Below are 12,617 nucleotides of genomic sequence, written 5' to 3' on the forward strand. Positions count from 1 at the left end.
TCACAGTGAAGCGGTCAGGGTACGGTGTCCTCGCAGTCAGTGTCACAGTGAAGCGGTCTGGGAACAGTGTCCTCAGGTCAGTGTCACAGTGAAGCGGTCAGGGTACGGTGTCCTCGCAGTCAGTGTCACAGTGAAGCGGTCAGGGTCCGGTGTCCTCACAGTCAGTGTCACAGTGAAGCGGTCAGGGTACGGTGTCCTCGCAGTCAGTGTCACAGTGAAGCGGTCTGGCGACAGTGTCCTCACAGTCAGCGTCACAGTGAAGTGACCTGAGAACGGTGACCTCGCAGTCAGTGTCACAGTGAAGTGGTCTGGGAACAGTGTCCTCACAGTCAGTGTCCAGTGAAGTAGTCTGGGAACGGTGTCCTCACAGTCAGTGTCCAGTGAAGTAGTCTGGGAACGGTGTCCTCACAGTCAGTGTCACAGTGAAGTGACCTGAGGATGGTGTCCTCTCAGTCAGTGCTGCGGAGAAAAGATCGTGATTTTTATAATTTTTTTTGGAAGAAGGGATTAACTGAGAAACAACACAGATAAGTGACAGTCAGGGTCGTTATAATAAGGTAATAAAAGTAAGCAAAGTAGGGTGAGAGAAATAAAGTTAGTAAGAGTGGTAAGTTAATAGCATTGAGCATAATTTTTTGTTGTAAAAGGGAATAAATAAGGGGCTTAAGGGTAGTCATTGCAGGAGAGGTCCCATCCCTTACGCTCCTCCTGTGCTATGTGGCAAACCATGGAATCTTCAGTTGTCCCTGGTGACCACTTGTGCAGGAAGTTTGTCCAACTGCAGCTACTGGCTAATTGCATTTCTGAGCTGGAGCTGAGGGTGGACTCACTGTGGAGCATCCAAATTGCTGAGCCAGTCATGGACAGCACATTCAGTGAAGTTAAAATTTGCAGAAAGGGCATGCGTGACTGCCAGGCAGGGTAAAGGAAGGCAGGTAGTGCAAGAGTTCCCTGTGGCCATCCCCCTTTCTAACAGATAGACTATTTTGGGTACTATTGGGGGAGATGATTTTGCAGGGGAAAGCAGTGGCAGCCAACTTGATGGCACCATGGGCTGGCCTGCTGCCCAAGAGGGAAGGAAAAAGAATGGCAAGGCTATAGTGCTAGGGGATTCAATTGTAAGGGGAACAGTCAGGCATTTCTGAGACTGCAAAACAGACTCCAGGGTGGTATGTTGTCTGCCTGCTTCCAGGATCAGGGCATTCTGAAGGGTGATAAAGGGGAACCAGTAGATGTGTACTTGATTTCCACTCGAGGTGCTATATCAAAGGCTGATCTTAACCACACCTCCATTTTCCCACTTCCTCATAAGCACTTTTTAATTTTACTTGGATAAAGTTAAAGCCTGTGGCATTCAGCAATTTTAATTTGAAATTTTTAACCTTTCATCTTTACTAACTCCTTTTTAAGCTTGTTGCAATGTTGAACTCAACAACAACTTGCATTTATCTAATGTCCTATAGTACGTTAAAGTTATGATGAGCATTTATAAAACTCTGGTTCAGACTACGCGTGGAAGGGTCAAGCCTGAGACGAAAGAGATTTCAGGAGATTGACTAACAGACCAATGGTGATATGAGAAAAATTGTTTTTACGCAGAAAGTGTTTAGGATTGGTGTTGCACTACCTGATTGTGGAGGAACAGACACAAAGGGAGTTTCAAAAGGGAATTGGATAAACTCATAAAGAGAAAATATTTGAAGGGCAACGGGAAAAGGACGGAGTAGGAGTAGTTGGATTGTTCTTGCAGAGAGTCAGCATGGCAGGCTGAAGGGCCTCCTATACTGTAACCATTCTATGGTGCAACCTCATAAAATGTCCTGTTTCTCAGGACTGTTCTAAAACAAAATTTGTAACACTGGATTGCATAAGGAGTTATTGAGATAGAAGGCCAAAACTTGGCCAAAGTGGTTGGTTTTTGGTCTCTCTCGCTCTCTCTCTTCACCCCCACCGGAAAATCGGACACTGGTTGGATTAGGTGTGATGGTGAAATGTTAATGATCAGAGTCCTGGCCCCCAACCCACCTTCCGAGGTAAGTAGAGTTAATTTTTATTTTCCTCAATTAAGGGCAATTTAGTGTTGCCAATCCACCTACCTGCACATCTTTTGTATTGTGGAGGTGAGACCCATGCAGACACTGGGACAATGTGCAAATGCCACGCGGACAGTGACCCGGGACCAGGATCAAACCCGTGTCCTCGACGATAGCAATGTTTCTGACAGCAGTATTACAGTGTCTGGGACTGTAAGAGTTAACTGTTAATGTTCGACTTGACAAACAGTGCCACCCACATTATGATGTAGAGAATCACACAAGGGTAGTAGAATGTAATAGTGAATCGGGTAAAAGTTATGTTATTAATCTGTTATTGTTCAACCATACAAGCCCCTAGACCTCGTCATGAGAAAACACAACTGTGCAACATGTACAAGCACAGGTTAAGGAAGGAATCCTGTGCACATTTTAAGAATTACATTCTTTTCCAATTAATTCTCCTACCTCATAATCAATGTTCATGTAATTAAAATCTTATTGAACTGTAATTTTCTTTCTACTGATCTGTCTACAGATTTCCTCTTCCATTTCCTTTCCACAATTGGGAGTTCTGTTCTACAATCCCACTCATATAACAAACCCTGTGTTTATTATTTGATCTCTGTCCATATGTTATAGTTCTGATATTTGTGTGGTCTATATGAAACAACAGTTGTGGTGAGAATATTTTCATTGTTTTGCAAATCCACGGTTCTGTGCCTTGAAAATTAAGCTGTTTACATCTTCATGGCAACAAGAGTATGAGAGAATAAGTAACCATGTGTATTATCTCTTCTGACAAGGGTGTTGTGTACCTATTGAACACTGTGATACAACTACTTTTTAATTTTGACAGGATATGCGAAACCTGCGGTTTGCTCTTAAACAGGAAGGTCGCAGCAGAAAATCCATGTTCGAAAATCTTACAAAGCACGCATTTCCTATGTCAAGTGGCTTGGTAAGGAATTCTATTGTTAATATGCTCTGACAATAAATACATTTTAAGATTATGCCAGATTAAACATAATGGCCCAATATGAATTCCGTTCCATTTAAATTACTCGAGCAAAAACAAACCATGAAATAGAAGCCCTTGATCAAAATATTTGCCAAAGTGTTGCTGACGGGTAGTTTCCATCAAATTCCTGGAGGCATCAAACTCCAAACTACTCACCTATAATCTTATTTTGTAAACTCAGAACATATTTTTAGCTTTGTTTTTGAGGCTGACTTCTCTTTTGGTTCCGAAATTCCCTGCTCACTGTACCTCTATATTCCACGAGAGGATCAAAAAACACATAGTTAACGCCATAAAACCGGTTTCACCATTATTTGAGAAAGCGAATGTGTTCTTTTTTTGTCATCTTTGATCTATTTAAATTGATAGCTTGACCGATTAAATTGACGCCTTTATGAACAAAATGTCTGGGAATAAAGAATGGGTTAATTTTGCCGCTAAAGGTACAATTCGCCCTGTACATCTCTGAAGTAAATGTTATGCAGATAATTGTGTTTAGGATTATTCATGTTTAATTGCTGATGTATTTACCTAAAAAGTAATTGACTTTGTTCGCAGTATAATCATCAATATCAAACTTTTCAATTTATTCAGGTTAATGGTCTTTTTGAAAAGCATATTTTTATTTACTCTCAATCATATTCATGCCGTAGTACGCACTAAAACATATATTTAAAAAACAAATGAACACAAGATGTTCCTTACATAATCTGATCATCAACATATGTACAAAATTTTAAACATGTAAGAGGGGACAAAACTGCATCAAATACTGGTTTATAAAAGTAAGTATTTATTAAAAAAAAAAACCTGTGTATTGGACTCATCTAGGGAGAGTCCATAAAAAGTAATGTGTAACATTAACCCCCCCAAGTGGAATCTAAATTCATTGCTGGCAAGAAAGGTTAAGTGGCGATCTCTTGTATGAAAATGTCCACAAATCTGTTTCTTTTTGATGGCTGCTTTAAAAGCCATGTCTTGGTACTCTGAGCATTAACAAAACTGTGGATTTACATCTCCTGTTCCCTTTGTGTCCTATTTCTGATCTTTGCTTTGCACTTCAAGATATACAAAGCATAGTCTAGGTCTAAATGTTTCCCAACAGTAAGAGTAAACGCAAAATGACTTATCGGTTTTCTGACGATTGACCTTGGTAGAAGCTTGGAATTGAGGTACTGGTGACTTTAGGGGCTACATTTGAGAGGTTGGAGGAAGGGTTAAATGGAGAGGGTATGAATTTGCGGTAGGTGGGGGAAGTGGTGGTGGGGTGGGGGGGGGGGGGGGGGGGAGGAAAGCTTCTGAAGTTCGCATGGGGCTCCCCAAAGGAGATCTCTTTTCCCCCACCACCACCTCCTGGCCTGTCACCACCTGGCCCAGTAAAAGCTTATGGCCTCGCTGCTTGACCATTTATTGGCCACTTAAGGACCTCAATACGCCAACGGGTGAGAGAGCCATCTGATGCCTCCAACCTCCCCCTTTTTTAATGGGAGACAGTTGAGGACGGGCGGTAAGGTGGTGGGCAAGCCATCCGCTTCATTTTACGTACCCCACCCCTCCGCCTTCAAACATCCGGCAGAGGGCGTAACAGCCAGCCCACATGTTCGAGGCATTTCAGTGTCCTTTGAGACCTATGTTTAAATGCAGCTCAAACCACTTGCCTTAAAAGAGCTGCAGAAATTGACATAAGTTGACATCAACTTGAAATCTTGCTTAGAGAGGCTTTTGAGTAACCAATTATTTTGTTCCAATTAAGGGGCAATTTAGCATGGCCAACCCACTTACCCTGCACATCTTTGGGTTCTGAGGGTGAGACCTACGCAAACACGGGGAGAATGTGCAAACTCCACACAGACAGTGATCCGGGCGGGGATCGAACCCGGGTCCTCAGCGCCGTAGGCAACAGTACTAACCACTGTGCCACCCCGCTTAGAGATGCTTTAAAGATGGGTCACACATTAAATAGAAGAATATTACTCTAGTGTCTAGATGGGGCTGGACTGATTTCAGGAGTAACATTGTGTAAGTACATCTGATAAATGACTGCTTGGTTCTACCAAATCAGTAAGTTTGTTTGGATCCTCAATTTATAATAATCATAATCTTTAGTAGTGTCACAAGTAGGCTGACATTAACACGGCAAGGAAGTTACTGTGAAAAGCCCCTAGTCGCCACACTCCGGCGCCTGTTCGGGTACACACAGGGAGAATTTAGAATGCCCAATTTACCTAACAAGCACGTCTTTCGGGACTTGTGGGAAGAAACCGGTGCACCCGGAGGAAACCCACGCAGACACTGAGAACGTGCAGACTCCGCAGAGACAGTGACCCAAGCGGGATTTGAACCCGGGACCCTGGCGCTGTGAAGCAACAGTGCTAACCACTGTGCTACCGTTTCCCCCCCCCCCCCCAATTTTAATTGTGTTATTATTGTCTTGTAGTAGTTCTGAACATTATTTTCTATGTTTTCAGCATGGCCTCTCCTTTCGAATGCGTCAGTAGTAATTTTTATTTATTTTTTAATTTTTAGAGAACCCAACTCATTTTTTCCAATTAAGGGGCAATTTAGCATGGCCAATCCACCTAGCTTGCATATTTTTGGATTGTGGGGGCGAAACCCACGCAAACGCGGGGAGAATGTGCAAACTCCAATGGACAGTAACCCAGAGCCGGGATCGAACCTGAGACCTTAGAGCCGTGAGGCAGCAGGGCCAACCCACTGCGCCAGTATGCTGTCCCATGCGCCAGTAGTAATAAGATAGAATCTATTCCAATTCCCTGTTGCCCTATAATCTGGGAGTAGGCCATCTACAGCTAGATGCCATTAAGAGTCAACCACTTCTACGAGACACAGTAGAGGTGTCAGGCTATAACTAGCTTGCATATTTTTGGATTGTGGGGGCGAAACCCACGCAAACACGGGGAGAATGTGCAAACTCTAATGGACAGTAACCCAGAGCCGGGATCAAAACTAGGACCTTAGTGCCGTGAGGCAGCAGTGCTAACCCCATGCGCCAGTAGTAATAAGATAGAACTCTGAACTTTTTACAATAATTCAGCAACTTTCACCATCACTTTTTATTCGTATCCCTATCCTACAACTAAACAGGTTTATTGAACTTGCCATCTTGATTTGAACCCTCAGCCTCCGGGGACTAGCTATAACAAATAGACGACACAAACCTCCGTACCTTACTTTGGTTAGCTCAAACAAGGTTTCCCAAATGATATCCTCCAGAAGTCACAACTGAATCAGATGCTACAGCTTGTCCTCACCCACATTAATTGCACTGCTGATGCCCACGTCCTGACCGAACCCATTGGGTCTTTTGTGCCCTAACAAATCAATTTTAAGATCCTTCTCTTTACTTTTCCAGGGTATCTCCCCATTCTGGTCGCTTGTTCTCTTATCCTCCCCATTAAAACTCTCACCAGACCCCTCAACCAAGCTATCTTCCTTAGGGTCTTTAAAAAGCATCCTTCCACCATGTTTTTGATTCGGACTTCAAATCCTTCCCTGCTTTTATTTGCTCTACCCACTCTTTTGTTTGTCCAATCCCCCCCCCCCCCCAATGAAAATCTTTGCACAGTTTTAAGTGGAGCTCTGCAGGTGGTGTGATTGATGGCAACTAGCGATTACGCTGTTCAGCTTATCTGCGTGGAAAATCTTTATCCATGTTTGTGGCAATGGGTTGTGGGGAAAGTAGAACGTGAGGGCCTGATGTAATCCATACTTCAATCTGTTATTAGGATTTCCCATTCACAACAGAGCAATGTTTTTTTGCATTCTTAAGAGGTTAGATTAGTATATGAAACTTGGCATGAAAATCTAAGTGAGGCATAAAGACAAGTTAATAACTCTGCAAGGTCAGGAATGAGAACTCTATTTCTCTCAAATGGATTAAATTATGCAGGTTTTATGGACCTTTGTAGAATATGGTGGTCTTATTTTGGATTGTTCGCTACTGCAATAAGCAATGATTTTGTAATATTCTGTGTGAAAGACTGTTGATTACTTTTATAAAAAAAGATTGTTTCCTCTTTTGGGAGAATCTTGAACAAGAGGTAACTTTTTTTAAAGGGTCACTCAATAAGACCCGAGACGAGGAGAAATTCTTTCCGAGGGTTGAGACCATTTGGAGCTCTTTTCCTCAAAAGGCAGTGGAAGTGGCAGTCTTTTAATATTTTTCAGGCAGAGGTAAATAGATTCTTGATGAGCAAGGGGGTGAAAGGTTATTAGGGATAGGCGGGAGGTCGCATTGCGGAGCAGACGCAAGGTGCCAAGTGGCGTACTCCCGTTCCTCGTTTGTGTGTTCATATGTTGACAAAATAAATGGGTAGGAACCTAAAAGGACATTGGAGGTAACTGCAGTCCTGAGGGGAGAAATCCAGGCAGGAAATGTTCTAACTACACAAGAATAACCCAACTGTGTAAACAGGAATACAGGCATAGGATGAAGGTAACATAGAAGCAGACAATGGAGGAGGGGAGGCGGTGGGGTGGTGGTACTGTAACTAGACTAGTAATCCAGAGACCCATGGTAATGATCTGGAGACCCAGCACGGCATGTGATGGAATTTAAATACAATAAAATGTCTGGAATCCAGTCTAATGATGGCCATGAAACCATTGTCAATTGTAATAAAAACCATCTGGTTCACTCAGGGTTCACTTTAGGGAAGGAAATCTGGCCTACATCTGACTCCAGACCCACAGCAATGTGGTTGCCTCTTAAATGCCCTCTGAAATGACCTAGCAAGCCACTCCGTTGTATTCAATTGCTACAAAAACACAAAAAAGGAGTGAAACCGGATGGACCACTTGGCATCGACCCAGGCACCAGAAACGACAACGGCAAACCCAGCCCTGTCAACACTGCACAATCCTCCTTGGGGCGTGTGCCAAAGTTGGGAGAGTTGACTCACAGATTAGTCAAGCAACAGCCTGACATAGTCATACTCTCAGAGTCATACTTTACAGACAATGTCCAAGACGCCGTTTGGAGCAGCACGGTAGCATTGTGGATAGCACAATTGCTTCACAGCTCCAGGGTCCCAGGTTTGATTCCGGCTTGGGTCACTGTCTGGCGGAGTCTGTACATCCTCCCCGTGTTTGCGTGGGTTTCCTCCGGGTGCTCCGGTTTCCTCCCACAGTCCAAAGATGTGCAGGTTAGGTGGATTGGCCATGATAAATTGCCCTTAGTGTCCAAAATTGCCCTTAGTGTTGGGTGGGGTTACTGGGTTATGGGGATAGGGTGGCGGTGTGGACCTTGGGTAGGGTGCTCTTTCCAAGAGCCGGTGCAGACTCGATGGGCCGAATGGCCTCCTTCTGCACTGTAAATTCTATGATAATCTTCTAGTCTACACCCCTATCACTGGTAACACAGACCCAGCAGAGGTGGCAACGCAGTGGTATGCAGTCGGGAGGGAGTTGCTCTGGGAGTCCTCAACATCAAATCTGGGCCCCATGAAATCTTGGCTACAGGTTAAATATAGGGAAGGAAACCTCCTGCTGATTACGACATACTGTCCACCATCAGCTGATGATTCAGTACTTCTCCATGTTGAATACCATTTGGAGGAAGCACTGAGGGTGGCAAGGGTGCAGAATATACTCTACGTGGGTGACTTCAATGTCCATCACCGAGAATGGCTCGGTAGTATCACCACGGACCGAACTGGCCAAGTACTAAAGGACATAGCTGCTAGACTGGGACTGCAACGGCTGGTGAAGGAACCAACAAGAGGGAAAAACATACTCAACCCCATCCTCACAAATCTGCCGACTGCAGATGCATCTGTCCATGGCAGTATCAGTAGAAATGACCACCACACAGTCCTTGTGGAGGCAGAGTCCCATCTTCACATTGAGGATACCCTCCATCGTGTTGTGTGGCACTACCATCGTGTAAAATGGGAAGGACTTTGAACAGATCTCGCAACTCAAGACATGGCATCCATGAGGCGCTGTGGGCCATGAGAAGTAGCTGCAGAATTCTATTCGACCTGCGACCTCATGGCCTGACATATCCCCCACTCTACCATCACCACCAAGCCAGGTGATCAATCCTGGTTCAATGAAGAATGCAGGAGGGCATGCCAGGAGCAACACTAGGCATACCTAAAAATGAGGTGCCAACCTGGTGAAGCTACCCTTGTGTGCCAAACAGGATAAGCAGCAAGTAATAGAAAGAGCTAAGCAATTTCACAATGAACACATCAGATCTAAGCTCTCCAGTCCTGCCACATCCAGCTGTTAAAATCCTAGAACTCTCTCCCGTGCAGCCCTGTTGGTTTACCTACACCTCAGGGACTGCAGTGGTTCAAAAAGGCAACTGATCCCCACCTTCTGAAGGGCAACGAGGGATGGACAATAAATGCTGGCCAAACCAGTGATGCCCACGTTCGGTAAAAATGAATTATAAAAAAAGAGAGGTTGTGGCGAGGGTTGTGTAGTTGATGTGATAAAAGCAGTGGAGAGGTTGATGAGAACAAAGCAGCAAAACGTGCTGAGTTATATTCAGTGCATCGTATTCACTGAAAAAGGAATTAAACATTAGAGGGACTACCCTGCTGAATTGCATTGGCAATCTCATAGTGACCAGCGACTAATGATATTGGCAAACGTGTGAGAATAAGGTGCAACTCCCATTGTGCAGGGCACCATGGGGTCGACGCAGTCTCCGCATGAAAACATTTTAGAACTGTGGAAAATGCAAGGGACTCAAATGTCCAACTCCAGTTCCAAGTTTTGAAAATTAGGCCTTTGTGAGTAGCATATGATATAGATTTGTATTCATTGCATCATCGCCACTTTTACAAGTTTCTACAAGTACTGTTGTCGAGATTTTTTTACGTGGGATCTTTCTCAAATTTTAGTTTGTGACTTTAGTGCTTTATCCAATATGTGGAAAATGCATGATACAGTTAATTACAGTGGTTAATTATTTTATAGCTTAATTGGAGTTCATTCAAATTCTTGCAAAATGCAAGCTACAATTTGAAGTCCTCTACAGAGTTCAGATAACTCGAAATATCCTTGAACATTAGTTGCTTCAGTGCCTCTGCCTGTTTCTGAACTGGTGCACGGTAGTGGGTAATGAGTTGGCATTTTCCCAACTTTCTGTTCAGTTTGAGGCCAGGCCGGGGTAATGTAGGAGGATCAGGAAAGACAGAAGATTAAATCATGGGCTGAAATGCCACAGTTGCAAATTTAACTAACAATCTGGTCCTTGCTTTTGATTTGGGGATTTTGAAGGCTCCATCGTTGTTGATTCTGAAAGTTCCCTTGTGTCAGAGATGTGAAGTTTAAAAGAGAAAACCTCTGTGAAAATGCTCTCTGTAAATTTATATATTTTCCAAGGACTGCCAATGCCAGTAATTTTCCACAGTTATTGGACGAGATCCCCAAGGGTTAACCTTGTGTACAATCTTTTCTTTAAAAAAAAAAGATATTTCTGTTCTTGCTAGATAGGGAAATTACGAATTTCTGTGACAACAACAACCACTTGCATTAACATAGCATCTTTAATGTGGTATGACATTCTAAAGTGCTTGTTCAAAGAGGTAGGATTTTGAGAACAGCCTTGAAGGAGGGGACGGTAGTGGAGCGGCAGAGTGGGGGAAGCATTTATGATTTTGTTATGAATGGTGACCCTGGAACTTATACCTCTTTATCAATCAGACAGCATTGCTTCGTCTAGCTGCAAGATACCTGACCTTGTATTCTTATTCCTCAAACTTTTCATAGGTTACAACATTAAAATGCAAAACTGTGTTTGACAATTATAATGTGAAGCTGGTACTCTCAATAGCAGGCTTGCACATAGAGTTTTAATCCTCACCAATTCCTCAAACCTTTATGTGAACACAACAAATGAGAATGAATTGGTCTTCTGTTAAAAAGTGCAATTTATAATTGATCCAAGTGTATCTAAAAGATCATCATGATATTCAATTTTTTGAGGTAGATATGAGATTTCAAAAATGTCATTCACATTAAAGGTGAAAGCTGGGCAGTGGTGCAGTGGTTAGCACTGCTGTCTCACGGCGCCGAAGTCCCAGGTTCGATCCCAGCACTGGGTCACTGTGGAGTTTGCACATTCTCCCTATGTTTGCCTGGATTTCGCCCCCACAACCCAAAGATGTGCAGGGTAGGTGGATTGGCCACGCTAAATTGTCCCTTAATTGGAAAAAATGAATTGTGTACTCTAAATTTTTTTTTAAAGTGAACAACTAATGTTTTATTCCTTTCGTTGTCCCTAAATGCAGTTGCTTTGGTATCTAAAATAAATGTTCTGTTTTGATTCCACGTTGTTTTGATCATTTTATATTTGTTTCAGTTACACCCATAGAATATGGTGGGAAACTGCACAACTGCATTTCATCCTCATCAGGTTGTTTCACATTTATGAACATTAAAACTTATGCCTCTTTTTTTCCCCCAATGTTATGGGCAAAGTATCCAGCCCAACCAGGAAATGATTGGAAATGCCTGTCACGATAATAGCTTCAGGAAGGAACCATGTGAATTTCCCTCCGGTAGCACATGTTAAAGCACTCCCAGTCAATCAGTCTCCACTTATTTTTTACTGTGTCATGAGGTATCATGTGACGATTTTATTCAATGCAACAATCCAGTTTCTGTGGCCTTTCAAGGATAGGGGCCATATTTTAGTAGACTGTATTTATGTTCCAGAAGAATAGTTGTGCTCTGCTTTGGGTGATTATTCCCATTTTCTTGCGGGAATACTGTGCACAGTTCTGGTAACCATATTATAAGAAGGATATAGAGGCATTGGAGAAGGCGCAAAAATGATTTGCCAAAATTCTATCCGAGCAGAACCAAGAGATGATACTTATCAAGAATGTGAACTTGCTCAGGCTGTGTTCTCTGGAAAAGGGAAGGTTGATGGGTAACCTGATAGATGGCTTTACAATAACGGAAGAATTTGATAGAAGAGACCAAACCTACAGTCGATAAATGCAAGATTGCCACTAATAAATCCAAAAGCAAATTCAGGAGAAATGTTTTTCCCCCCAGAGAGTGGTTAGAATGCGGAACGTATTACCACATGGAGTAATTGAGGTGAACCACATGTATTCATAAGGGAAGCTAGGTAAGAACAGAAGGGAGAAAGAAATGGGTAATTGAAGAGTAGGAGGAAGTTCATGTGACACAAACAAGCATTAACCATTTAGGCCGAATAACCTGTTTGTGTGCTGTACATTCTGTAATATTTAGGGGTTAGTCATTTTACTGGTTTACAATTAATTTTGGAATGAAAACATTGAATCTTATATCTTATCCGATATTTGGGGACTCTTTTTAAAAAAAAATATTTTTATTCAAGGCATTTTACAATGTAGATGAAAAATATCAGAAGACCAAACATCCACATGAACAGAAACCATCAGCCTCCAACCTCCCCCTAATAACAGCGGCCCACCACATCCCGTCTTCCCAACTATAACCCCATTTATCTCCACCACCCCGCTGACCCCTCAACCACCTTGAAGAAATGGATGAATGGTTTCCACCTCCGAGTGAATCCCTCCTCCGACCCC

General features: G+C 43.0%; 1 protein-coding gene across 1 annotated transcript in view; it reads left to right on the plus strand.

Moving 5' to 3' along the window:
• mtm1 (myotubularin 1) overlaps nt 1–12,617 on the plus strand; it is a 149,489-nt gene that overhangs the window by 88,002 nt on the left and 48,870 nt on the right. Inside the window, exon 6 of the mRNA XM_072505866.1 lies at nt 2,893–2,994. Coding sequence (XP_072361967.1) covers nt 2,893–2,994 — 102 coding nt within the window. The remainder of the gene's footprint in view (nt 1–2,892; nt 2,995–12,617) is intronic.

Source organism: Scyliorhinus torazame, chromosome 5 (genome assembly GCF_047496885.1).
Source record: "Scyliorhinus torazame isolate Kashiwa2021f chromosome 5, sScyTor2.1, whole genome shotgun sequence".
In the NCBI taxonomy this organism is placed as follows: Eukaryota; Metazoa; Chordata; class Chondrichthyes; order Carcharhiniformes; family Scyliorhinidae; genus Scyliorhinus; species Scyliorhinus torazame.